The sequence below is a fragment of the Centrocercus urophasianus genome, unplaced genomic scaffold (genome assembly GCF_019232065.1).
Source record: "Centrocercus urophasianus isolate 14NV4802_14NV808 unplaced genomic scaffold, USGS_Curo_1.0 seq_23, whole genome shotgun sequence".
Lineage (NCBI taxonomy): Eukaryota > Metazoa > Chordata > Aves > Galliformes > Phasianidae > Centrocercus > Centrocercus urophasianus.
This window is the reverse complement of record NW_024884789.1, coordinates 14,996,070-15,022,455: the sequence shown is the minus strand read 5'-3', so window position 1 is coordinate 15,022,455 and position 26,386 is coordinate 14,996,070. Positions and strand designations below refer to the sequence as shown.

General features: G+C 39.0%; 1 protein-coding gene across 1 annotated transcript in view; it reads left to right on the top strand.

Moving 5' to 3' along the window:
* Window positions 1-26,386, top strand: part of RORA (RAR related orphan receptor A) — a 199,688-nt gene that overhangs the window by 67,087 nt on the left and 106,215 nt on the right. Inside the window, exon 2 of the mRNA XM_042824179.1 lies at window positions 24,418-24,447. Within this exon, the coding sequence (XP_042680113.1) occupies window positions 24,418-24,447 (30 nt within the window). The remainder of the gene's footprint in view (window positions 1-24,417; window positions 24,448-26,386) is intronic.

The following is a 26,386-nucleotide window of genomic DNA, read 5'->3' as shown; positions in this document are numbered from 1 at the left end:
TGTAGAGCCATCCACTACTTATACAGTCTTGCTCCAAGTTTTCTTGTGAAACCATTGCACCTATCAGTATGCCAGGCTGGTTTGGGAGTTTTGTCTTTCTACAGAAATTGCTAGCCTTCATCCCAAAAAAAGCACCGTCCTTTGAGGCTTGCTTATTTTTGACAGTTCAGCAGAAAGCCTGACTTGTTTTTAAATCATTAGAAATGTCATGATGATGTTTACTCATTTTCCCAAAAATGTAGGTGAACCCAAGCAGAGATCTACTATGGAAAGAAAGTATGTTGAGAATTTAGCTTGCTACCTGCAGTAGTATATCCTACATTTATTAACAAAATATGAAATACAAATGGAAGTCATTGCCAAGACCTATAGCCAAGTCTGCTGAAACTGGTACAACCACACCAATTTCTTTCAGAGATTAATTTCACACCAGAATAAATTGTGTGTACCAGACATGCTGTCAGAATAAAAGGAAACCAACATGATAATCAGAATGGCTGATGACAAAATAATTCAAGTAAGTTAATATTTTATCTTATTTCTTTATAAAAGAGTTAAACTGCTACATTAAAAGTGTCTTGTAAAACTAAAATAGCTGTTCAAAAAAGACTGGCAAGAATTAGCAATCAAATCATTGTACATGTGAAAGTTATTACAGCTAAAAAAAAAAATTTAGATCAGGGTTAATTATAAGATGATGCAGTAGTATAATTAGTATTCTTCCTATGGAGGATTATGGGTCCTTCTAAATGCCCTTTTTGATTGCCTTCTTCCCTTTTTTAATTTCCTCCTTGTCCTTTTTGATTATCTACCCCATGACCCTCAGGGCTCCTAAATGTAATACAATTGAAATAACATTTTTTGTTAGAGGTGTTTTTTTTTTTATAGGCTATTAACCTCTTGCTTACCCAACCACTGACAAATTGTTTTCTGAGGGCTTCACTAACCATAGAGGGACACTGGTATCCCTGGAGGTTTTATACAGTGTCTTTTTGCCTGTCCTGAAGCAGTCTCTACGGATTTGCCAGGAACTGATCTGCATGAGAAGGAGCACAGTGAGAAAAAAAGGACTTCCTTGAATGGCGTTTTACAGCTTGGCAACTTAAGATCTACTAGATTTGGTATTTTTTAGATTTTTGCAAAGGCTTCTTCAGTGATCTAACTGTAAGCATAAAGGTTTAATATAAAAGACTACTGCCAGCTGTCCTTTAACATGATTTTCAGAATATTCACAGTCTTAAGCAAATCACTGAGGGCTTTATCCAAATGCTTCTTGAACACTGACAGGAATGAGGTATCAACCACCTCTGCCAGAGGGCCTTTCTACATCTGGACAACTCTCTCTCATTTTTACTAACGTCCAGCCTGAGCCTCCCCTGGTACGGCTGTGCCATTCCCATACATTGTGTCCTTGGTTCCCAGGAGCAGAGACAGCTTCTCCCTCTGCCTTCTGCCTCAGGGAGCTGCAGAGACCAAGGAGTTCACCTCAGCTTTTTCTCCAGATCAGACAACCCAAGTGCTGCCAGCCTATCCTTAAACACCTTGAGTTTTCTGGCTGTGTTACTGGCTTTGTTATTTTCAGGGACTTTAACATCATCTGCATATGACAGAGCCCAGAACTGCAGGCAGTACTCAAGACTAGGCTACAACAATGCTAAATATAGCAAGAGAATCACTCCTTTTGACCGACTGACTGTGCTGTGTTTAATGCACCCAAATTACAGTTTGCCCTCTTGGCTGCCAGGGCATGCTGCTGGCTCTTAGTGAGCCTGCAGTCACCAGTGTGCTCAGAACATCCTCTGCTGAGCTGCTCTGCAGCCACTCATCTCCCAGACAGTGCCTGTGCCTGGCATTGCTCCATCCCAGTTTCAGAACCTGGCATTTTCCTTTGTGGAACATCCTGCCATTGCTGATTTCTCAGTGCTGCAGTCTATCTAGATCCCTCTGCAAGACCTCTCATCCCTCCAGTAAGCCAACAGGAGGATCAGATTATTGAGGCAAGACTTTCTTGTGATAAACCCACATTGACTGTGCCTGATAATCACTTTGTTGCCTCAGAAGTATGCTCCAGAATAATCTTCTCCGTGAGTTTTCCAGGGACTGAGATTAGAAGAGTAGGTCTGTAGCTTCCTGGGTCCTCTCATGCACTTTTTAAAGTCACATTGGCTAGCTTTTAGTCACAGGGACCTCTCCGTGATCTCTGGTTAATTCCCGAGAAAGAGCCAGCTCTAACATCCTCTAACTCCCTCAGTCCTCTCTGTAGTGAATTCTGTCTAACCCCGTGGACTTAGGAACACTGAGATTAGGAAACTGTTTGCTAAAAATTGTGATAACCACAGATGGAAATTCAGTGCTTTCAGTGACTTCAGTATTCATCAGTGTGTAGTATAAAACCAGTGTGTGATGGCAATTTGATTTATAGAGGCTAGTTGTTAATTAAACTATGTGCATCCTCATGCTTGTTTTCATTTTGCTGCTCCTAATGATGGTCCTTTATATGAGGCTTGTTGAACTGGGCAGATGTGAGTCATGGTTCCTGTGTTACCAGGCAGTATCCCCTCCTCTATCCAGATAGTTGAACAAAAGCACTGTATGCATCTTTTTGTTGTTGGTGGTGGTGGTGGTGGTTTTTTTTGCTATGTGGAGTTTTACAGTTGATGAAAAAATTGTAAACAGATGTAGACTCTGCTTATATCAAAGTCTGTATTAAAACTTTCTTTGCATAAAGGCAGTTTCTGTCGTGCATCTCTACAGGTATTTTGCCAGACAGATTTGGTTAGATAGCCACACAGACTGCTTTTTAGCACAGAGATGCTTATATGATGGCGTAAAAACAAATTCATTGGCATTAGTAAAAAATGTTTACAGTGAATTAGATAAAACTTAAGGAAGAGCTTTCTTCTCTATCTTGTCAAATATCAAAAATTACCTTAAAAAAAGTGAGAACCAAACATAATTAATATGAAAAAAACCAGATATGTGTCAGTAAATTGCCTGACTTTTAATGTCTTGTGCTTCCTCTAATAATTATGGGAAGGATCTAAGCATGCAATAAGTAATAGGTAGCAGGAGTTGTGCTGTATGTTGAAAATGGGACGTTATTCTTCATTTTCCAAAGTGGGGCTGCTGCTGCGTTCAGTGTTTTAGCACTGATGCTGAGGTCTGTGTGCTTTTCACTGTTGACAGAGAAAACTATGGAAGGTCTTGCGTTATTAGCAGTTAGGGAGACGTCAGAGGAGACAGGAAATCAAAATCCTGTTTGTTAAAAAAGCACCAATTGTTTTCTGCCTTTGGGAGAGCTGGGTATAAGAATGCAGCCTTGCTGCCTATTTCTTCCTAGTGGGAAGGACCTAACGTGAGCTCATCTGAGGAAATAAGCCAGTAAGAACGCATGCTTAAAAGTTACTCAGGAAAAAGCTGTATTTAGGCGAGGTGTTGGTGTTGAACTCGCTCAATGATATTTATTCTGAAGTGGTTTAGAATGAAAAGAGCAGTCTTTCAGGCTGCCAAACCTGGGGGCCTAGCTAGGAAGACAGCCGGGAAGTTTTCCAGTGATGCATCTCAGCAGAGACCTGGGGAGTGCTGAAACTCAGTAGCTGGCAATGTTGCTCAGCATTTCACACTTAGGGGTGGTTGAGGTATGAAGTTAGGAATCACTGCTTCGCTGCAGTCCAGGTTTAGTTACACTGCCCAGCCTGTCCTTTCCCAGCTTCTGTCCCAGAATGGTGTAACGCATTTGGTCAGTTTATATTATGTTTTTGAAACTGAAAGAAGAAAACAGAAAAACCATGTGTTGTTCCTGGAATATGCTGGCGACTTGCTTTTGAGATAAAACAGCTGTGTATGCAAAGCTTGCAGCTTGTGTTTTTTTGGGACTTAAATGCCCCTGCCTGGCTTCACTGGATTCTCTCCTTGATTCCAGAATAAGCGATGGCAATTTCCATTTTTTCCTACTTATAAAAAAACACAGCAAAAGAGCAAGAAAAAGGAAATATAAAAAAACAAAGCACTGCTTAAATTCTGCATTTGTATTAGCACAAATGGAAACATAGTTTATTCACAGCATTTCAAGACTTAGTAATTCTAATTCTTCATTAGCCAGAACCCTAGGCTTTATTTTCTCGAAAGTCTGTAAATAGATAGAAGCTTATTGTCTCAAGTTAAAATGTTTGTTAGCTGACAGAACTGAAAGTTAGGTTTAGACTACACCTATGCTGCCTTTGTTAGCCAGACTGCCTAGTTTTGTTTGCCCTGTGGATTACACCCGCCTTGCCTGGAAAAGGGCTGGGGCTGGGTGTGAGGCTGCCTTCAGCCACTCATCATCCATGGCTGAGTTGTTGTAGTAGCCAAGTGGGATAACTGAGTCAGGACTGAAGCAAGGGTTTGGTAGTGTGGATGGTTGAGGTGCTAACTTGAAAATGCAGGTGAGGGGGAACTCCTGGGCTGTCACTGAGGCACTTCTGCATGATGGTGGGGCCTTTCTGCTCTGAGGACCTTGTCCCATGTGTGAGCAGATCTCCTACTAGTCTCTGGGTCACTAAGACATTTGCTTTTTGCTGTCTCTGTGAAGAAATGCACAAAATTTATTAAACCAGTTTTTAAAGTTTTTTTGTTTGTTTGTTTGGTTTTGGATGCTTATTTGTTTTGCAATGGAGGCACTTAAAACCCCACAAAACAGCACATTTTGGGCTTGAAAGAGTTGAGAAAATACAACGGTGATAGGTCTATATTCCTTAAATTCTGTACTTAAAATTTTTGACCCAGTGTACTGCCGTAATCCAAATGCTTGCTGGGCATTCTGCTCCACATGTAGAGGAGCTTTCAGAGGGTTGAGTACCAGCATTGGGGAGCGCATATGTAGCTGCTCATCTTCTAAGACTTAATTTAAAAGACTAGCATTTCACAGGAAAGTGGACATGAAGGCAGAGGGAGGAAGCTGACAGGACAGGGCTGCAGTTTGCCTGTGACCTGTCCTGCTGCTGCCCGTTTTCCAGCAGATGTGCAGCAGCTGAGCTGAGTTAGGATATGAGCAACAGGATCTTTGTAGGCCTAAGTCAGCTACTAGTTGTGCATCTAACAGGGAGGATTTAATGTATGCCGGGACAGCAAATGAATACAAAACGTTCCTTTTGACGGGAGCCCTGCAAAATATTTGCTTTTGAAAAGAAAGCCTCTCTGAGGGAAAGGTGGTGTTTCCTGTTGTCACTACCTGTCTTCATGGCTCAGTCTCAGAAGCTGAAAGTCAGATAGTTCGATTCCAGCATGCTTTGCTTGACCAACACAGGCAGGTAATGTTTCTGATAAGTGTGCTGTGGCAGTGTTACCAAAAGAGAAGTGTCTCAGTCAATGTGCTTGTCAGTGTGCTTGTCACCTGCAGTATCTCTAGGTGGTAACAACGTGAAATGGAGGAAAACATTGTATGCAAGACAATTTTCCCCAAATTGAAACTCTCAAAAGATAAGGAACGCTGCTTGAAACAGAAACCACAAAAGCTAGGAAATGACAAATTACAGCTATTAGTCATTCTTTACTGGCAAGAAGAGGCAATGAAAAACCCCACATGTGCAAATATGGTGTGGCAAATAAAGTGACTTTTATTAACAGAGAATGCAGTAGTGCTAGGATCTTGAAAATGCTTTATACAAAGAGCAGACAGCAGTGGGCTGCTGTTTTGAGAGAGAAGGTTTTGTCGTGCACAGCACTATTATTCCTTTGGTAATATCTTGTTATGACATAATGAGAGTTGCTCTCTTTCCTGATTCGCTCTGGTTACACCCGGGGCATAAGAAGTGGTCTCTCTTTATGACATTCAAATGGTTCAAATTTTAAATTATAATAGCATTGTTACTCCTCAGAAAAACGAGGGAAAAATTTTAAGTCGCCAGTTTAACAGGAAGGGTGAGATTTTAACAAGGCTTGCATATATGCTGGGTATAATGAGAAAGTGTACCACCAAATGAGGTAAAGTTATTACAATGTTTAAAGAAATACATTTATAAAAATTAAAACTTTGATACACAGATTGATTTCCATTCAGCGTATGAAAGCATTCCAGACAGAAGCACAGGTAGGAGGCTGCTAGGCGAATCTCTTAACAAGCTGATTTTTCAGAGATTTTTTTGTGCACTAAGGAACATGAAAGCCGTGTTTAAAAATTTAAAGCCTTGATATGTTCCGGTTCTGTGAAGCAGCAGAAGGAAGAAGCTTTTTAGAGTGCTGTAATTCCCTGTCCAGCAGCTCTTTAAATTAAGATATTTATGACAGCTGTTTGCACTTAATGAAATGCACATAGACTTGGTCATTAATTATTTCTTTTTTCCCCTGTTATTATTGGTATTCAGTGAGTCAGGTTACGAACCTGCTGTTGTCAGTGCAATTTTACACCACCCCCTCCAGCCCCCCCCAGAAATAACCTTTCCCCCTCCCTATTTATTTTTCCAGTGGCTGAGAATTTTGTGGAAAAAATATTCAACAGTAAGCTATGGAGGTTTTTTCGTAATGCAGTCATTTAACAGCCTCAAGTTGGCAGTGATCCCATCCACCTTAATCCTCTTCACAGTTTGTGAGCAGTCAGCCGAGAGCAAGAGTGCACTAGGCCTTAATAGACTCTAGTCTTTGAACTGTGGCATTTGTGTTTAGCTTCCAGAACTGGTCTTAAGTGCCCATTAAAAACCCTACAGCTTTGGTTTCATTAATTAGAGACTCCCTTCCACCGATTGGTGGAAAACATTGGCCAACTTGTTCTTTTACTCAGTAAATATTTATACAACTCCTGTATGATTTTTAGTAATGAATACTGCTCCTGCTCCTTTTTTTGGTGCATCCACAAGAGGCTCTTTCCACAAACAAATGCCTTGTCTGACCTCTTCTCATGTGGCAATTCAGGTTAGAAAGAGGTAAGGAAATAGGTAAATGCTGTTTTTTTCTCAGCTCCACTTTGACACGCCATCATTTTTCATTATATATGCTAGGAGTTTGAGTGGAAAATGAAAAAGCCAGTGAAGAGCAACTACTAATTTAAACCAAGTAGCTAGCTGATAATATCGTTGAGTATCTGCCAGATAACTGAATGTTGTGCTGTGGTAGTGTTAGTTAGGAACCTATCAGAATATTGATATGAGCTTTCAGGGTTGTATTAGCACCTCTCAATCTTAATCCTATTTATCCTTATCCATAGGATCCCTGGGGGACAATATTATCCCACTAACGCAGATGGGGAGCAGAGATTGAATGCCTGGCTCAAGGATACATTCAAAATCCTTGCTTTAGACATGATGACAGAATTGCCTATCTATATGGAAAAGTACATAATCAAATACTCACATGTACATATTTAGCTGCATATGCATCCATTTCCTCTGCACACAAATAAGAGTAAGGATTTTTTTGAATTCCTTCATCAGAACATGTGGAAGCTGCTTGGAGAATTTCTCCTGTATTATCATATAGTTGTTAGTGGGTTCTTACTTTCAAGATGCCCCTACAAGGCCTTTTTTCCTTTATTCACTTGTCCTTCTCTTATCTTTTGGTTTAGGTGCTACTCTTAGTTGCATTTATGCAGTGCTATTGATGTCATAGAGTGCAATATTATTTTTATATGAAATGACTTAGTGGTTTCCTTAACTTCTTTAGTGTGTGCAGTCCAGAGAAATTTTTAAAAAAAGTTAGCTCTGAAAGGGTTGGTGGAACGCTGCATTCCTATTTCTGTGTAAAGAAACTCTCATGTTTCAGACTGTAGAAGGCAAGAGCTGCTTGGAGGCATCACATCATTGTTTAATGCATGTAATAAACCTGATGTAACTGTAATGAGCATGAGTAGCTATTTTTTCACTTTAGTGGAGCCCAGCCTATGGGTTTCCATTCTGCTTCTTACATGCATTAACTTGTGGAGTCGTTTACCCAAAAGTTTGGTAAACTTTGGCTTGTCTGTTTGTTACAGACAAGTTGAGTTTTGTTACGGTCATCTCGAGAAAGAAGTGTGATAAGCCATGGTGTTGGCCTTGAGGCATATGCTAGGCCCATCAGCTTAAGACACCATGTTCCATCCCCTTTTGGTCATGTTGAAGTTAATGGCCGTTTTGTTTGCACAAGGAGAGTATAGTGTCCCCCTAGAGCCTTGGATTGCATCAGCTGTAAAGTTCTCTCTGAAAGCACTTCTAAAAAAGCACCTTTCATTTAGTCAATGCTAAATCTGGTAGCAGACAAGAAGGAAGAACACTAGGTTGGTTGTAATAAGCATGCACGATGGATGTCAGTGTAAATTTTCTCAATAACACATACAGAACAGAAAGTGAATCTCACACAATTACACAGTAATGTACACGTTTTCTATCTGTGTGTAAGTATTCCCTACCTATGCAAGGGTATCAAAGCCAGAGACCTTAGTTAGATACCTAGTATTAAAATATCAATTCCATTCTTCGTGTAGCAAGGCAGTGCTGTATCAGCTGTGGGTCATTTGGTGCAGATGAGCGTAGCTGAGCTACCTGCTGTGCAGATCTGATTCCATCTGGGCAGCACTGGTGCGCAGCGGCCTCAGTGGATGGCCCAGCCTGGAGCTGTTAGGGAGGAACTGCCCATGGTTTGGCAATCCTTCCCTTCTGCTAGAGATCCCATTTCAACCACTCTGACTTAATTTACATTTTGCTTGCCAAATTCCCTATATTCTGCAAAGGATCATCACCTGTAAGGCTGTAGTTTCAGAATTTTAAAACTGAAGGCTTTTTTTTTTTTTTTCTCCTTAAGTGGCTTTCTGTTCTTGATTTTTTTCTTTCTAGGAATAATTCTGTGGGTATCGCCGTAGGGATAATTATGGATGTACATGGTGTGCAAAAACAGTGTATGTAGTAACAAATGCAATGTAAAAAGTAATGCTTACACTAATAGTCTATACGTATTATTTATCATTTTATAAAGAAACATCTTTGACAGTAGACAGTATCAATTACTGTCATGCAATATTTTACGTACACTTGATGTTTTCATGCAGGGAATGCAAGAAACTTGAATAAAGAGATCTGATTTTCTTACCAGTGTACCACCCGTGTATGAAGAGCTCCATTCAGAGCTTTTGTTGACTTTAATTGGCTGCAGTCTTGCCCATTTTGAAAGAGATTGGTACGTGACTGCTTAAAATCTTAAGAAGTCATTTAGGCGCTTCAATATTTGGATGACTTTTTTTATCAGTGAGACTGTGTTTGTATGTTTAAAAGTAATTTTTACTGATAAATGAGCCTGAAGAGCTAAACTTACTCTAACCCCCTCTGTAGATCTAATTCATTTTACTGTGAGATAAAGAGCAGTGGCAGAAAGGAGACGATCACTCTGCTGCAGCTTGTTGGATTAAAGAAAACCCTTTGGTACTGAGTGTTGTCAATGCAGCAACTTTTTGCAAGCACTAAATTTACTTATAAAAAGTTCTTTTTTAATTGCCCCGGGACAAACCCTTGCATGTCATATTTTTGCCTGGAAAAGGTTTTTCTGTGGAAATGCAGTTTTCTTTAAGATGGTACAGAGGATGTCGAGAGTTTGTCGTGCCAATTGATCCTGCAGGGAATGTGCTGACTCTCAGTATGTATGGAGGATTTTTAAAGCAGCTGAGTGAAATCCCTTCTCAGATAAGATGCTTTCTATATTGTCAGTGAAGAGCATCCTCAAATTGAAATAGCTCAAACGTAATCAAATCTCCCTTCCTGAATCCCCTGCGTTCTCTTCCCAACCCCCAATACAAGCCGTTCCCAAAAGAATAATCCTGGCAGTGATGTCATTAGAATGAATTTACAGACCAGTGCTCAATTTTCTCGTCTTGAGCTTCAGTTGCTAATGCTGTAGATTTGAGCTGTGTATGTAAAGGAGTCAGGTTATGCCTCTCTCCTACCCATGTTTAATTTCCCTAGAGCCCTGAGAATAACTAATGTGGGATTCTTTGGGTATTTTCATGCTTTTTTTTTTTTTTTTTTTTTTTTTTCTTCCTGCTGTACAGCTTCATATTGCTTCCAAACATTTGTTAAAGCTCTCACTGTGTTCCTGAGGAAACCGTAGTCTTCAGAGATGAAAAAGTTTAAGGGAAAATTTTGCTGGCTAATTGTGCTTAGATGCCTCCACTTTCTAGAGAGTGTTAAGGATGATGCAATGTACAGAATAGATGGAAATTGCTTGTTTTAATTAAATCTGTTTTCTCATAAGAAAAGTTACAATCACTGCAATGGAACTCGGTGATTTTTACCTATAGAGAATATTTCAATACTGTTGAGAAGCACCAAAATGCTGAGTGGAGTTGATCCAAACTTAGAGCAAGAATCAAATCTCATCTTAAAATGTTTTTTATACGTAGGTACTGGGCAAAGACTGGAGGATAAAGGCTGAGTTTATTGTTTACAAGCAGTTGTAGTTCACAGAAGTCGAGTGAATTTTGTACAATCATTAGAGAAATTAATGGCCAGACCAGAATGTAAATACAAGTCTCTTGGTTCTTGATACAGTCATTCAGATCCAAAATAATTCCTCCTTTTTTAACTCTTGAGATGAAATCTCAGCCACATAACTTCAGTCTGACAGGTGTCAACCGTATCAGTAGAGATAAATATATATTGTTTGAAGTACTCCACTGCACTTTGTTGAATTTAATGTATACGAAACAAGAAATCTTTCAGATCTGACAGAACAAATGGGCAATAACCCAGCCAGGACAAACTGAGGTTTGGTAGGCAGTGAGCAGCTTTACAAATCACATTCCGCAGATGAAGCCTGCACATGTTGTAGTAGAAGCTAGGAATGATGAATGCCACACATGGGTTTACTGTCACACTCAGTAAACAGGAACATGTAGTTGCCTATCAGCAGAACTGCCAGAGGACTGCACTAACAAGTGCACAGGCCCATTTGTGTTTTTCAAACTATCATAGCGGTGGTGTGAGCAGTGTACTGGACATATATATATATACAGTATTTTAGGATACTTCTTAACATAACACGATCTTCCCTTCCTTTTCTTTGTCCTTGTTAGGTATTTTCCACTCAGGAGTATAACTTTTCAGAGAAACTCTTGATGTTCTAATGGAAGATCTTTCCCACTTGATGGGAAGGAGTCACATCCTGCCTATAAGGGGGGGGGAAGGGGGGAATTAGTGACAGATTTGTGAAGGTACTACTAAATTCCGGATCATGGGATGCATACTGACTTTGTAATGCAATTACAGGCTTGAGAGAGTCTTACTGTAAGAGAAAAATACATCATAGTGGTATGTGTGCTCTATAATTAAATGGTTAAAAGAAGTAAAGGCTTATAATAATGAAGGGCCTTTATTCTGACAAGGTGAACACGTAGCTGTCAAAGTACTGATTCAAGGTGTGTTTTTGGCTTGTCTTCCTGAAATGGCAAATGCTTTTTCATGTGTTACAAAAAGAAAATGGATTCTGTTTTCATTTATTTTATTGCTTTTTGCAGTGTAATTAGATATCTCCTAGGCTTCTTTATTATAGAATTTCTAAAATATACTTAAGGTCAAAGGGATATTAACACCTTTCTTAAACCATTTAAATGTGAGCTGCATTTAGTTCTGTAACATACAATCATTTTTGTAAAAGAATTAAGCTTTGCCACTAGTCCATGAATACAAGGATCTGCTCAGAGTTCGACTGTACCTCCCCATCACCATCACAGCAGTGCAGTGGCTGATTCGAAGCAGCTGGGCTCCTAAACATATGGAAATGCAAAGCAGTAATGGCTTTCAATAAGAGGAGAAGAAAAACTCTGAAAAGTGTGCGTCCAACCATGTTTAGGGTGTAATTATGCTAAATGAGTGGAGCTAGATGACAAATCAATTCAATTCTGTTTTGATTTGTAGCATACTGTTATGGATTTATCAAGGTAACTTTGAAATTATTAGTTCTGGTTTCTTTCAACAAAAACGGTCTGATGGAGATTAAACTTTTTTTCTAATAGGGAAATAATAGGTTGACCTTTTTGTCAGACTTTCATGTAGATCATAATTTTCCTTTATAGTTTGTGAGAAAGGGGAATTATGATAAAGCAACTGGAACTGAAAATGATAAGTGAGTGAAAGTTAACAATTTTTATCCCTTTTATTGTGTTAGTATTAAAGAATTGTTAAAAATGAGCAACAAGTGCTGCATTCACAAGCTAGCTAAGAGGGAATTACAAATTTGTCAAACTTCTGTCAGAAAATGTAGTTCACATCAGCAGCAACCAGTTTATTAATTTTGCTGGATTCAACAGAGTTTTCTCCAGAGTGTTCTCCCTTTTCCTGAAATAAGTTTAGTGATTTAAACTCAACTCTCCAGGGGTCTCAGCATGGAAGGAGTCTGAAGTGTTGAAGTACTACTTGTGCTATATTCAAGTCTCAAATTTTGCATAAACTTCTAGCACAAATTTTTTCCTATCCCTATTTTCCCCTCATTCATCGAGGCTGATCAAGAAGACATAATAGAATCTTCTTTCTTTCTCTCAGGAGAGTGAAGCAATGAAAAGTTGAGATTTAACCTCAGTATATTTTGAAAGAACAAAAAGTTACCATGATGGGAGTCTGCTTGAAAAAGTATAATTTTTTTTTGCAACAGTCAGTCTCAGAAGAATAATGAAAGACAAATGTGCAGGCACATTACAACAGGAGTATTCAGTTGGGATAGATAAAGAAGTATGGAAGAAATCATTTTTCCTGGATCAAAAATATTGCTGTCTAAACACTTAGCAGATCAATTGAGCAAAGATAACATGTCTGTATTAAAATGTTGATGGTCTTTCAATTAAAGTAATCCTACCATTATAGTAAGAACTTGATATCCAGAGTTGGCTTCAGTTAATCTACAATGGGTCAAACTCATCCAAAGTGTTAAATAGATGAAAGTCAGCGTGAACCAAGAAATTTATGCGGCCTAATAAATTTCCTTAGTGATTTTGAAAGGGCTTGTATGGTGGAGAAAAAGCTACCTAGTGAAGCAGCAGTCCTTTACAAATATACAAAGCAACAATGCTCTGTAGTCAGGGTGAAATTATGTACTACATATAGAATCATAGGCTCATAGAATATCCTGAGTTGGAGTTGAATGGGACCCACAAGGCTCATCAAGTCCAACTCCTGACCGTACACAGGACCACCCAAAAATCAGACCATACATCTGAGAGCATTGTCAGACACTTCTTAACTCCGGCACTCGGTGCCATGACCACTGCCCTGGGCAGCCTGTTCCAGTGCCTGACTGCCCTCTCAGTGAAGGACCTCATCCTAATCCCCACCTCCCCACTTCATACACAGCTCCATGCCGTTCCCTCAGGCCCTGTCGCAGAGCAGAGCTCAGCGCTGCCCTCCGCTCCCTGTGAGGAGCTGCAGCCGCCATCAGGCCTCCCAGGAGCTCAGCCTGCTCTGCTCTGGGCTGAACAAACCCAGGATCTTAAGCTGCTCCTTACACATCTTGCCTTCTAGACTCTTTACCGTCTTCATAGTCCTCCTTAGTACAGGAGGATAATTTCAAATATTGTAGGGTAATTTGAGAAACTTTTAGGAAAAAGTTATTTTCTGTATATTTTCACAAGGAAATACACAGGTACTTTCGTATCTTCTGTTTTAAAAAGATCTTGGCACGTTATTACAAGAACCCGTTTTAGAATAGAGGCCCAAATTTTAATTGATCTCAGTCATCTTGGTGAAGTCAAAAACAGATTGAGAGAGATGCAGTGAGAAAATCCTTGCTTGCAGTGTTTGATTTAGGACTGGTACTCTAAGTCTGGCAACCCAACCTTACAAATACATTACTTGTAGTTACATAACTGCTTGGTTTCTGTTTCACTGTACTGTAAATGGCAACTAATATTTGCTTTTCAAGAATATTTAAAAGCTAACTTGCTGATGTGAAGTATTGCAAAAAGTGTCAACCCAGTAATAACTAAGGAAAACAAAGTACCTGCGATTATTTGTTGCTTTTTGATGTGGGATAAATCTTCACATTTTGAATAGCTTATTTTTCACTCAGTTACTCAAATCTTTGCAAACATTGCAATTCTACCTAGTCAATCACAGAGGTCGTAAGTCACTCAGTAAAGTCAGTAGCAAAGCACTTTATAATAATGTGATACAATTTTAAGTTACATAAATAACTGGGGGAGAGGGGGAAAAGATAAAAAGCTACTTTAGATTGTATGTTACATCATCTTGTATGTTATTCCTGTTCGTTGTGAAAAGTTAACCTGGACTTTTTTTGCATCGATATTTGGATTGGAGATCTCCCAGAGCAACTTACATGTCAGAACAAATGGGATTGATGCATCACTTGATAGCATCCTTCTCCCCACCTTTGTTTCCAGCTTAATAGAGAATCACAGAATTGTAGGGGCAGGAAGAGACCACTGGAGGTCATACAGTCTACCAACCCCACTGTTAAAGCAGGCTCCCTACAGCAGGTTACATAGTAAAACATCCAGACAAGTTTTGAATATCTCCGGAGGAGGGGACTCCATAACCTCTCTGGGCAGCCTGTTCCAGTGCTGTGTCACCCTCGAAGTAAAATTCTTCAGAATTTTTTAGTCACATTCACTTGGGACTTCCTGTTTTCCAGTTGTGCCTGTTGCCCCTTGCCCTGTTGCTGGGCACTACTTAAAAGGGCCTGACTCCATCCATTTGACTTTTCCCCCTCAGCCTTCTCCAGACTGAACAGTCCCAGATCTCTCAGCCTTTCCTTACAAGGGACGTGTTCCTAGCCTCTAATCATCTTTGTGGCGCTCTGTTGGACTCTCTCTAGAAGTTCCCTATCTGCCTTGAACTGTGGAGCACAGAACTGGACGCAGTAATCCCGATGTGACCTCACCGTTGCAGAGTAGAGGGGGAAGATAATCTCCCTTAACCATGCTTTTTTTTTTTAATGCACCCAATGGCCTTCTTGGCCACAAGGATACACTGCTGCTCATAGTCAGCCTGTTGTCCACAAGAACAGCCAGGTTCTTCTCTGAAGAGTTCCTTTCCAGCAGCTCAGCCCCTAACCTGTACCGATCCACGTGGTTATTCCTCACTAGATTTTGCACTTGCCCTTGTTGAATCTCATCAGGTTCCTCTCCTTCCGACTCTCCAGAAGCCTTGTCTGTGTTTCATTGGGGTTTTGTGCTATTCAAAATGCCCAACTTTCAGCTAAAATACTTAGCACATGCCAATTACTTCACAGGTCTTGCATATCCTTTTTCATCCCTATTTTACAGCCTGCCCAGCTACATTTGAATAGTCCATGGATACATCTGTTTTCTGTCCAAGAGACCATCCTTGTCTTGCAGTTGCTGGAGGACATTGGAATATGATACTGTCAAGGCAGAGTACCATGGCACTTTTCTTACTGGCGTTAGCATCTTTGCAATACTGATAATTATATTTGTCCATTGTCCTCATTTTGTTCAGCAGTTCTAAATCTGTAGAAGCTGAAGTGTTGTTTTGACATGGATTAAGACCATGCTTAGTGTTCTATACTGGATTTCCAAGAGGACTTTATTTGCCATAGAATGACTAACCACTGGCTCTGAGGGGAAAAATTGTCTACGTTTGTATTTGATCACTTAAAAGGAGTACTTTACTTTGAATGCACATAGGTGGTTATCTAATTTAATGGTTAATATACAAATTATATTTTTAGTGGAGAGTTTTAACAAGAAATATTATCAGTTCTTTTTTATTGTGTAAATTTTGCTTATTTGAAGGAAATAATCTGTGAGCATTCTCTTTTCATGGTTGTTTTTGAGAATCAAGCAGTTACAATTGACATTTGAATTGGTAATGAATTTTTAAAATCACAGTGATCTCCATGGTCTCTTCAGTTCAAGAGAAGTGAACATCTGACTTAGACAAAAAAGAGGGGGAATACTTTGATGTAAGAAGCCAGTAGGGCATGTTGCAGCACACCTACTAACCAAGTATTTTGCATACCAGCTTTGATTTGAACTCATTTAAGAAAGAGGGTGAACTGAAGTTCTTGAAATCCAAAACATTCTGTCGCTTTGATTTACTTTTTGATTCTTGTTTTCATTTTATATGAAGAGCTAAACATACACATCATTATTTTAAGCAATTTATATTCCTATGAAATAATAGTTCAGACTATGATACTGTCTGATTTGCTTCCTTTCACATGAAGAATCCTTCAGAGCCTTGAAGGGGTTTGATACCAAACTAATCGACAGAATCAACCTGATTCTGACAATTCGTTCCCATCTTAAATAATCTTAAATATTATATGGGTTTCAATACCAAAACTTGCTCTTAGATGGAAATTTGGGTGATGGAAAGAAAGGAACGTTTCATCTGGTGATATTTCTCCAAGAGAAATTTAAAGAAGTGTTACGTAGTTGAACGAGACAGCCTCGGCAAGTTTGCAGATGACACCAAGCTGGGAGGAAGTGTCGATCTGCCTGAGTGCAGGGGGGGGGGAAGGAAGGAAGCGCGACAGAGGGATCTGGATAAACTGGATCAGTGGGCTGGAGCCATCTGCATGAGATTCAGAAACACCAATGCCGAGTCCTGCACCGTGGTCACAACGACCTCATGCAATGCTACAGTCTTAGGGCAGAATAGCTGGAAAGCTGTAAGGCTGAAAAGGATTCGGAGGTGTTAGTCACAATCTGGCTGAAGACGAGCCAGCAGTGTGCCCAGGTGACCAAGAAGGCCAGCGGCATCCTGGCTTGTGTCAGAGACGGTGCAGCCAGCAGGTGCTGGAGGTGATCGTTCCTCTGTGCTCAGCACTGGTGAGGCAGCAGCTCAAGTTCTGTGTTCAGTGTTGGGCCCCTCACTACAGAAAAGACATTGAGGCCCTGGATTGTATCCAGAGAAGGGCAACTGAGCTGTGAGGGGTCTGGAGCACAAGTCTTATGGGGAGTGTCTGAGAGAACTAGAATGGTTTAGACTGGAGAAGAGAAGGCTCAGGGGAGACTTTGTTCCTCTCTGCAACTCCCTGAAAGGATGTTGTGGTGAGGTAGGGGTCAGACTGTTTTCCAAGGTAACAAGCAATCAAACAAGAAATAATGGCCTTTTTTAATTGTACCAGGGGAGGCTTAGGTTTCACATTAGGAAAAACTTCTCTGAAGCGATGGTCGAGCATTGGAACAGACTACTCAGGGAGTTGGTGGAGCCATGTCTCTGGAGGTGTTCAAGAAAAGGGTGTATGTGCACCAAGATGTGGACATGGCTTAGCAGGCAATATTGGTGATGAATTGATGGTGGGACTAGATGATCTTAGAGATCTTTTCTGACCACAATGGTTTTATAAGACAGAACTGGACAAAGATACTTCTAGGATGTTTGGAGGTGTAGCAAAGAGGCGAGACTTTTAGTTGGACTAGAACATGAGCTACTACGTGAGCACAGCTGTGTGAGTAGTGTGTAGCTAGTGTAGGAAATGGTTTTCCAGAATGTACTTTCATTCTATAAAATTTAGAGTATCTTATTTGGCATATTAATGCTATTTCAAATAGATTCAATTATATGTAAGCAATGTATGGCACAATATACTGTGAGTTCTTCAAGGAGATATGATGGATATGATGCTGTGACTGGAAAATATTTGTTGCTGTCTTACTGAATTCTGGAATGATTCATTTTATAAATGAGTGTGCTTCAGTAAAGACCAGGTAGTCCATTGCAGCACTAGTATACACCGGATGTCATCTCACAAAGCATAGGAGGTTGTCAGCTCATGAATTATGGAATTATATCTTTTGTTATTGCTGTTATATTTTCTGAATGTATACAGATTCTAAAGGAAAATTTTATTCTCACATTTGTGTATTTCACAAGCATATTCTGTTCGTGAACATAAACAGTTCATGCTCATAAACAGTTTTGTTTGCGGTCATAGAAATAGTAGGAGGATTTCATTGGCTGTCTTCTGGAGTTCCAATAAGATACTGGAACTGCATGGATTACAGAGCTTCTTGCCTGTATAGTTTGTTCCCATTGATGTGCTGATAGGACAGATCCTGTAGGTGAAGGAGACTGTTCTTTGAATGTCACTGAGGAAGAATGGGAGCACTTGCAGAGGTGTCTCTGCAGCTTGTATTCTGCAGACTCTGTTACACTGAGTAAAATGGTGACTTACTGTAAGAGCTGTGATTTACTTAGAACATAGCAGCATTAGTAACATCTGTGACAGGTTTTAGGAAACAGCTTTTATTTTACATCCAGAACTGTAGTGGTTTGCTTGGATTTATGCAACTTTGTACAGTCAGCTGGATTCCGTCAATGTAATTGTGTTGCTCTGCAAGACTATTTTTAAATCTTTACTTTGTGATTTGCTCAGACAATTGTGCACTGAGTAGTCATTAAAACAAAGCTCATTCAAAGTTTTTCTATATGGATTCCTGCTGAAAATACTCTTATATGCAGTTCTGAACTGTCTTTGACTTCTAGTATGTAAAATAAGGTGCAAACTTGGATTATCCCATGGCTATGCATTATGTGGTGACCTCTAATATATAAGAACATAATGGTTACTTAGTGAAGTTTCTTCCTCTCTTTGCTTCTAATCTACTCCAGTGTTTATTTGTGAGGATGAAAGAAATACTAAAGCTTAGAGCGATATGCAGTGAGTTTATTTAAAAAAAAAAAAAAAAATGAGGAACTGATTAAAAATCATCTTTATTGATTAAGAGTTTTACTCATTCTATGCTCAGCTTTGTTCAGTACTTCATCACACATCAGGAGTAAATAAAGTAATAAAGTTCTCCGTGCCATCAGGTGATGCCATCACCTCATTATGCAGTGTGCCAGCTGGGATGGAGCCATGCATCAAAAGGTGCCTCTTCAGTCCAGCCTCAAATGAGTGTTACATTCAGGTTTTACACAGTTAGGGACAGAGTATTTACAGCAGGATTTGTAGCAGTGAGTTGGATGTAGCCACTAGTCCAAGGTGATGTCATGAGGAGAGTGGATTGTTTAATATTTATCATTAATGAGGAGTTGGCATTTTAATTTTGGGCCAACAGTAAGTGCATTTATATTGTTACCTCAGCCTTAAACAGAGGACCTTGTATCCTGAATTTCTGTTGTGACGAATTCTCGTTACTTTTTGGGTAATTTTGACATCAGAGGTGTTAAGTCAGCTCAGGGGCTGTAAAGCATTACTGACTTGGGAAAATTGAAAAGGATTGGCGAATTCTTTAACTTAAAATTGTACAGATTACAAATCACTCTCATGATAGTTATTGTTTGTCTCTTGTGAATACTCTGCAATGTTTGAAAGAATTACAGTAATTTGTTTTCAGAGATGCTGCTGTCATTATAAGGGCTGCTGGGTAGGAGAGTCTGTCACCTGCTGAAAAATGAAGTCATGACATTCTTAGATGATGCAGGAGGTCAGTCTCAGAAACAGGAAGGCGGTCTCAGCTACAAGGGCTAAAAAGTTCATCTGTTGGTAAAATAAGGATAATACATTAAGAAAAAAAAAAGAAAGAAAAGCGAAAAAAAAGAAAACTTGGGTTTTAATCTATTTTTGTCAAATTTCCTGCATCCCTGTTTGGGCAGGAAGTTGAAGAAATAGTGGACATTTTTCTGTAGCTAATTCTGAAATAATTGTGTAATTCTTGGAGTAGGACTAGAATAACATCTCAAAAATAAAGTTCTGAGAAAGACTCCGGTAGTATTTATGTATGAGGAACAGCTGTGCATCTTAGAAAATCAAGATTTTGTTTTTCACTACTGATGGAAAGATTTAGGTCAGTCTTGATTTCTAGAATTTTGGTGCATATGGTCTTTATAGCAAAAGCATAATGTAAACCTCTGTAGAAAAACTCATTTCAGGTGGTGAGCTTTTTGCCAGTCATTAAAAGCTGTGAAGAAATCTGGGGAAAACTGGAATATTATTAATATATATATTGCAATTATCCTATTCAAAATTATTTTTAAAAGAAAAACCAATGCTTTTTTTTTCCCCCTCGTTACATAATTTTCATTGTTTTCTGGTACCTAGTGCTTTGATGCCTGGTGTACGCCGTCCTTGTCCTTTGCTACCCTGGCACATCATTTATTTCTCTTTGGAGTGCAGTACTAACATTAATGCCCATTAACAATTTTTGGATCAAAATGCTAAAATTATTTGAAGCCCTTTCAGTAATATGTGCTGATAGTCATTAACAGCTCCACTCAGTGCCCTAGACAAGGATTCTGTTTTACAACATTATTTTCTTCAGTTAAATCCACCTACCCTGTATTCCCATACGTGTATGCACATTATTTTTACCTTGGTTGCTATAAACACTGCCTGTAAAGACCAACAAGCACCCCCAAGCCAGAGATCCATACTGACTTAAATATGAATCATTATTAGGGTTTCTGAAAGAATGAACTCCTGTCTGAATGTACTCAGATCTATTATTCCGCTTTGGTAGGTTCTCTGCAAGTGCCTGAGTGTTACATATAATCTCCCACCTTAATTGCTAGCTTTGTGTAGTGACAAAGTAAAAAAAAAAAGTGGAGTGACAGGACGAAACACAGTGGGATCCAAGCTTGTAATACATTTCCTTCCTGATTTTACACAGTACATTAGGCAGGAGACATAGAGTTTAAAATTTTAATCTTTTTTTTTTTTTTCCTGACGATTTGCAGTCTGTCATAAAAGGGCTAAGTTCCAGAATATACCAAAGCCACAATGCTGGCTTGGATTGAAGGTGGAAGTAAGCAAAAAGTATTGTTGTTTATGCTTGCACTCACACGAGCAAAGCATCGTGCATGCAGATCATTTAACTGCATAGTCTGCCATTGGACCAGTGAGAATCACCTGGGCTTGGGCACCAAAAACTAAGCAAACTCTAAACAGTGCTTAACAGAAGTCCTGAAGATTAGCTCCTGGTTTTGCCAGTGACACATATCTTTATCCATACAAACTTCTGAGGAAGGGTTTTCTTGGAGTTTTAAGAAAATTGCTCTCAAGAATATTCTCCTTTGATATTTTGCAGAGTAATGTATTCCACCAGACAGGGGACTTTTTGTTTATCATTCTGTACATCAAAGTATGCTTTCCCCTTGAAATATGGAAAGTTGACAACTGTACAGCAGCAGCGGGGATCTGGGTTCACAGAGTAAGCAGCATTTCATTATGCTTCTTTATTTGGATGGGCAACTGTGAGAAATAGCTTATAATGTATAAAATATCTGAGTCTTTTTGTACTTGAAGACATTGTTATCTCTATTTGAAGCTGGCTGGTGAAGGTCAGTCAGGCTAACTTCTTGCAAAAGAATATCCTGTCTCTGTTGTTAGATACTCTTTTCAAAGTTCATTGCGTACAGAAAGCTCTTTTTGTAAATATCACCCATCGTGGCAAATTACATGTAGTTGGCAGCAGGGGGAAAGGGAATGTGCTATGAATTCTTTTCATTAAAAAAAAATGATTGCTGTTGCAAAGAGCATTGCATAGCAACAATGAAAAGTCTAAGAAGTTAATTTGCTTAAGATTTGGTGTTTATCTGGAATGTCAAATTGCACTGCTGAAGTGATAAATTCTGTGATAACTGTAATACTGAAACTTTCACTCACTGATAACCATGGCAGTGATATATTGTGGTATTTTCATGACATTTCCTTTGCTTTACTTTGAAGTCTAGTTGGTTAAGTCAGGAAGTCTTGATGTATTAACAACATGAAGCTAGGGTTGTTTCTTGCTTTCTTTATTTCAATATTTTTTTTATTAGTTAAAAAAGGAATGGAAAGTTGGCAGTTTAGGATAATGCTAATAATGGCAAGTTGTCACATATTACTCAAGCATGTCGTACTTTGAAGTGATGCTGCACATAGGAGAAATGCTAAAAAATGGAATTCTACGTTCCATATCATTTTGAAAGGAATCAGTAGGTCACTTGCACTCCACTTACTACAAATAAATACATCTTTGTCTATCAGCATTGTATTAGATCATGTCCACTCAAACTGTGTAAATTCATCCATTCCTGGAAATATGTAGGAACAACGGGAATTAATTGTGCCTGTTCTTGTGAACTAAATTACTGATGTGTGTTGAACTTCCAGAACTAGTTTCTCAAGAGATCTTGTGGATTTCAAAAGAACTACCGAGTTGTCTGCATAAGACTTATGGAATACAAACTCATAGGAAAGGCATGCAAACATTCATGTAAGTGGGATTTAGCACTGACTGAAAGAAACAAAGCCAAAGCTTGTGCAACAGCCCTGTCTTACATGAAGTAGTTTTCAGACTGTTTTTTTTTTTATAACTAATTTCTAGGAGTTTATTATACTTCTTAGATGTTTTGAATAGCAGGCCTCCTGCATTAAAGCTAAAACAGAGTGCTACGATGTAGGAATTCATTGCATATTTAATATTTAAAGCTCTAGCTGCAGTACATCCAACCTGAGTGACTGTTTGGATAGCCCAGTATGTTTTTGCTCATATTTTCCACTTGCTCATGGTTACTGATGTGACAGGGAAGGCTTGTTAAAAATAAAAATTAGAAGGAAAAATTAGACTTATTTTAATACAAGCGTAGATTCCTGATTAAATCTCATCCTGTTGAACTGCTGGCAACATTTATCCTGGGTCCAGCAGGTCGCAATTAGTCACTGTAAAAACTCATCTCAGAGAAAAATACTTTGATTTCACTGCACCTACCAGTGTAATTATAAAGATGATAAACAAACAAATGAACACAAAAAAACAAACAAAAAAACCTTGCCTCTTAACAATTGTTAAAGGTTATCTACAGATATCTATATAAAATAACTGAAAGGCTCATCAGATGGTACTCAGTAATTATTGTGGAAACATTTGATTGGAAAAACCCACCACTCATCTCAGATAAAGAAGAATGAAGTCAAAAAATATAAGCGCTGCTATTTCCATCGCTGTTTTGTATCAGGGGAAGTAGTCCCTCAGTCGGCGAATACAGCTAAGTCTGTTTTGTGCTGAGGCAAATCCCGTTGTGAAGAGGCTGTGAGTAATCAGAAGTGACAGCATAAGCACTTTCTGTTCAAAGTGATTTTACAGAAAGCGTTATTTTCTGAGAAAAGCACACATATGGCTCCCATAATGCTGAAAATGCACTGACGTATCAATTCAACAGCAGTAGTGTTTGCAGAGGAAGTTTTGCAAATGGTGTTTGTATTAAAAACCTATTTCCTTCGCATTTCCTATTCAGTAAGACATCCTCTAGGTCGTAGAACCTGACCAAGGAAGCTGGGCAGGGACAAATACTTCTGCGTGAGGAACGTGTAGGCTTGGCTGGGACCTTCCAGATCTAAGTCACTAGACATATCTAATCAAGGCCTTTTAGTCTCATTTTTGTGAATCGCTTACCAGTGTTTCCCATTCACAAAATTACTCAGAGGAACTGCTCAGAACTTCTTTCCCCAGAGCCTGCAGACTTGGCTTTTCTTTAGTAAAGTGGTGTCAGTGCTCATACTTGCAGAAATACATCATTCAAAACCAAAAGGCCTTTGGTGATTAAAGGAGAAAGAGGATAGCTGAGGAGATAAAGCTTTCGTAATGCCTCTTTCGTAAACAGTAAGACAAATGATTCTGATTCCTAATTGTCATTACTGGTGTTAATCGGCAATCAAATATTTCAAATACTTGTTCTACTTCCAGTAACTTCTCATGAAATCCCCCTCAAGGAAAGCGAAGCTTAAATTCTGCAGAATCTGAGTATAGAATCAGTTATCTACTAAAGTGGAGACAATATTGATTGTATTCAAGCATGAATTCCAGTGACATTTAGCAGAGTTAATTTTATCTTTATTTGGTATTATGAATTTTGCCTTGCTGTTCATTGTGTTGCTTTCTTTAAAGTGCCCCTCAGATTTTACTGGTGCTGGAAAACTGGTGATTTGCTGCCACATGCCTATGTAGTATAAAGACATTGCCATTATTTCAGAAAGTGTGTGTTTAACAGTTTGGAGATACTTGTATCTAGCTTGAAAGTACAGCAATTAATACTCATATTGAGAGAGCTACTCATTTTTAATGAGCATAAGACACGACTTGCAGTCAGGGAGCTACTTGAGCTTAATAACATAGCAAATGAATTGTACTGCTTAAATCTGTTCTGGCTGGGTAGACCGTTGTGTACTGGTTGATATGAGCGTGGTAAAATTATTGACCAGGGGAAGTAAAAGGAAGCTTCCATAGTGTTGTGGATGTCCTCCATTTGCTTCAGCACGGTGTAGATATGCATTCCAGCAAGCGCATTTAAGTGATACATGCTGAAACATTCATTAATGAGGTGTAAGGAGAGAATATAGCATTAAAGTCTGAGTGCAAAGAAAGGAGATCCTTCTCTCCCTAACATAACAATCGTTATAATTTTCATTCCTCTTTTGTAGTGGCAGCTGTGTGCCTGAAATAAAGTAGTATAACCATGAAATACATGTCAGAAGAATTTACATCGTGGTCATTTTGCTAACATTTGTATCATTTCTTCCCTACAGGTATTTCTGTAACAAAGAAGACTCATACATGTAAGTAATGTCTTTTGATTTGTCCTTCTTTTATGAGTGGAGTACATGTTTAGGCCATGCTGTGGAAGGTTCGATTTTAAAAATGCTGGCAAGTTTTCTGCTTTAGGGTAGTTCCAGTCCTCGCTGAAATGTCATCTATCTGGATATACTGTGTGTGTGTGCATGCATGTGTGTGTGTGTGTGTGTATTAAAGCAAAGGGCAGGAACGGAAAGATGTGAAGACAAAAAATAGAATTCTTTATTCTAATATGTGTATCTTACAATTACCTGGTAAGTAAAATATCTGGAAAAACACGGTTGATCAGAAAGATTTTTCTATTATATGTAGAAGTATATATATGTGTATATTGTTATATATGCAATGTGTTTCATGTAATAAGAAATTATTTAGTTCAAAATCTTTTGACTCTTCCTATGCATTCATCTATAAGGTAAATCATTCTGTGCTTGTGCTTTAAGGAGTTCTTGATGGAAATGAGATGATTATTGTTTTGCTCTCAACCACATAAATAGATAATCCTCATAAATGGCAAACTTGGAAACGGATGTGGATGTGTGCATTTACTTACATGTACATTTATTCTGAATCCTCTTCAAAGACGTCATTATTGGGGATCAACTCTTATCTACTGTGAGTTAAAAGCACAATTCCAAGAAAACGTTACAATTTGTAGCTAAAGGAGGTATGTTGAGATTCTTTGGATACCATGAAGCTTTGGAAATCTAGTGCAGGAACTATACTTGCCCAGGATCTCACATAGCAGGAAGATAAAGCTGAGGCTGCTAGTCTTATGAGAGCTTTCTAACAAAACAGGAGGCACAAAATTTACTAAGATTTACAATGCAATTGAACAGAGTTTTGCATTTAAAATACTTTTACTGCAGTTTTGTAGGCCCAAAGTATCTTACAATAATTTCATTCTTATTCATTCCTGTTTTTAAAATGTTTCACATAATGTAAAACCTGACTTGATATCGTCTGCCACTCCCCATATAGATTTACAAAATACAATTACTTGATATAAGAGCTTTTACTGAGAAGCTGTTTGATAAGAATTCTGAAGCAAATGTTACTTGTTACCAAGTTGTAGAGCGTGATGGTGCTCTGATTAGGTGATCTTGCTCGCTTAATGCATTCTTAGGGTCAGCTCCTGTTTGGGTGAATGCAAATGTGGTTTCCATTCACCTTAATGAGAGCTGCAGATAGGCCTCTGAGAGCAGAATGTGACCCTTACATATTTAGTGAATATTTGAGCTCATACTGACTAACAGTACAGGAGACTGAAGTCCTCTGTATATCCGCAGGCCAGGCATTGTACAGACAGCTTCCTTGCACAGCCTTGCCCATGAGCTCAACCCTGGCCTGGAGCGACCACCCTCTCTAGAGGTGGTAAGTAACTCAGTATTTGTGCTAGCTCAGGCTTGGGCCTCTCTCGTATGGAGGCTGATGACTACATGGTGTTGTCTAACACTCCACCTGCAAATCAGCTGAAACTACAGCTGAGTGCAGCAGTGCCACGTGCTGACTTGTTTTAAGAGTCGCGTCGCCAATTCCAATATTCAATACTTTTTTAATAGGGAAAACTAAATAGCAACTAAGGACCTAGAGAGCATAGGAATGTTCTTAAGGTCTGCTGGCCTAATAAAATGGGACCACATGTATCTCAGGGGATGCTGTGATTGAGGTCTTTTATGACAAAAAGTTGTATTCATCAGCTCTGCTAGATGATTAGCTACTGTTCACCATGTAACGCCTGTACACTACCGAAGACAGAAATTAGGATCCCAACATCTTCTATGCTAAGTGAGAACTGGGTGCTATTCTGACGAAGAGTAGCTCCCCAATTTGTTAATCAGTTTTCACGAAATTGTTGGAGTATGAATGGGAAGATTCACTTAATAATGGGAAGATTAACTTGTGCATTAAGGAAGGATTAAA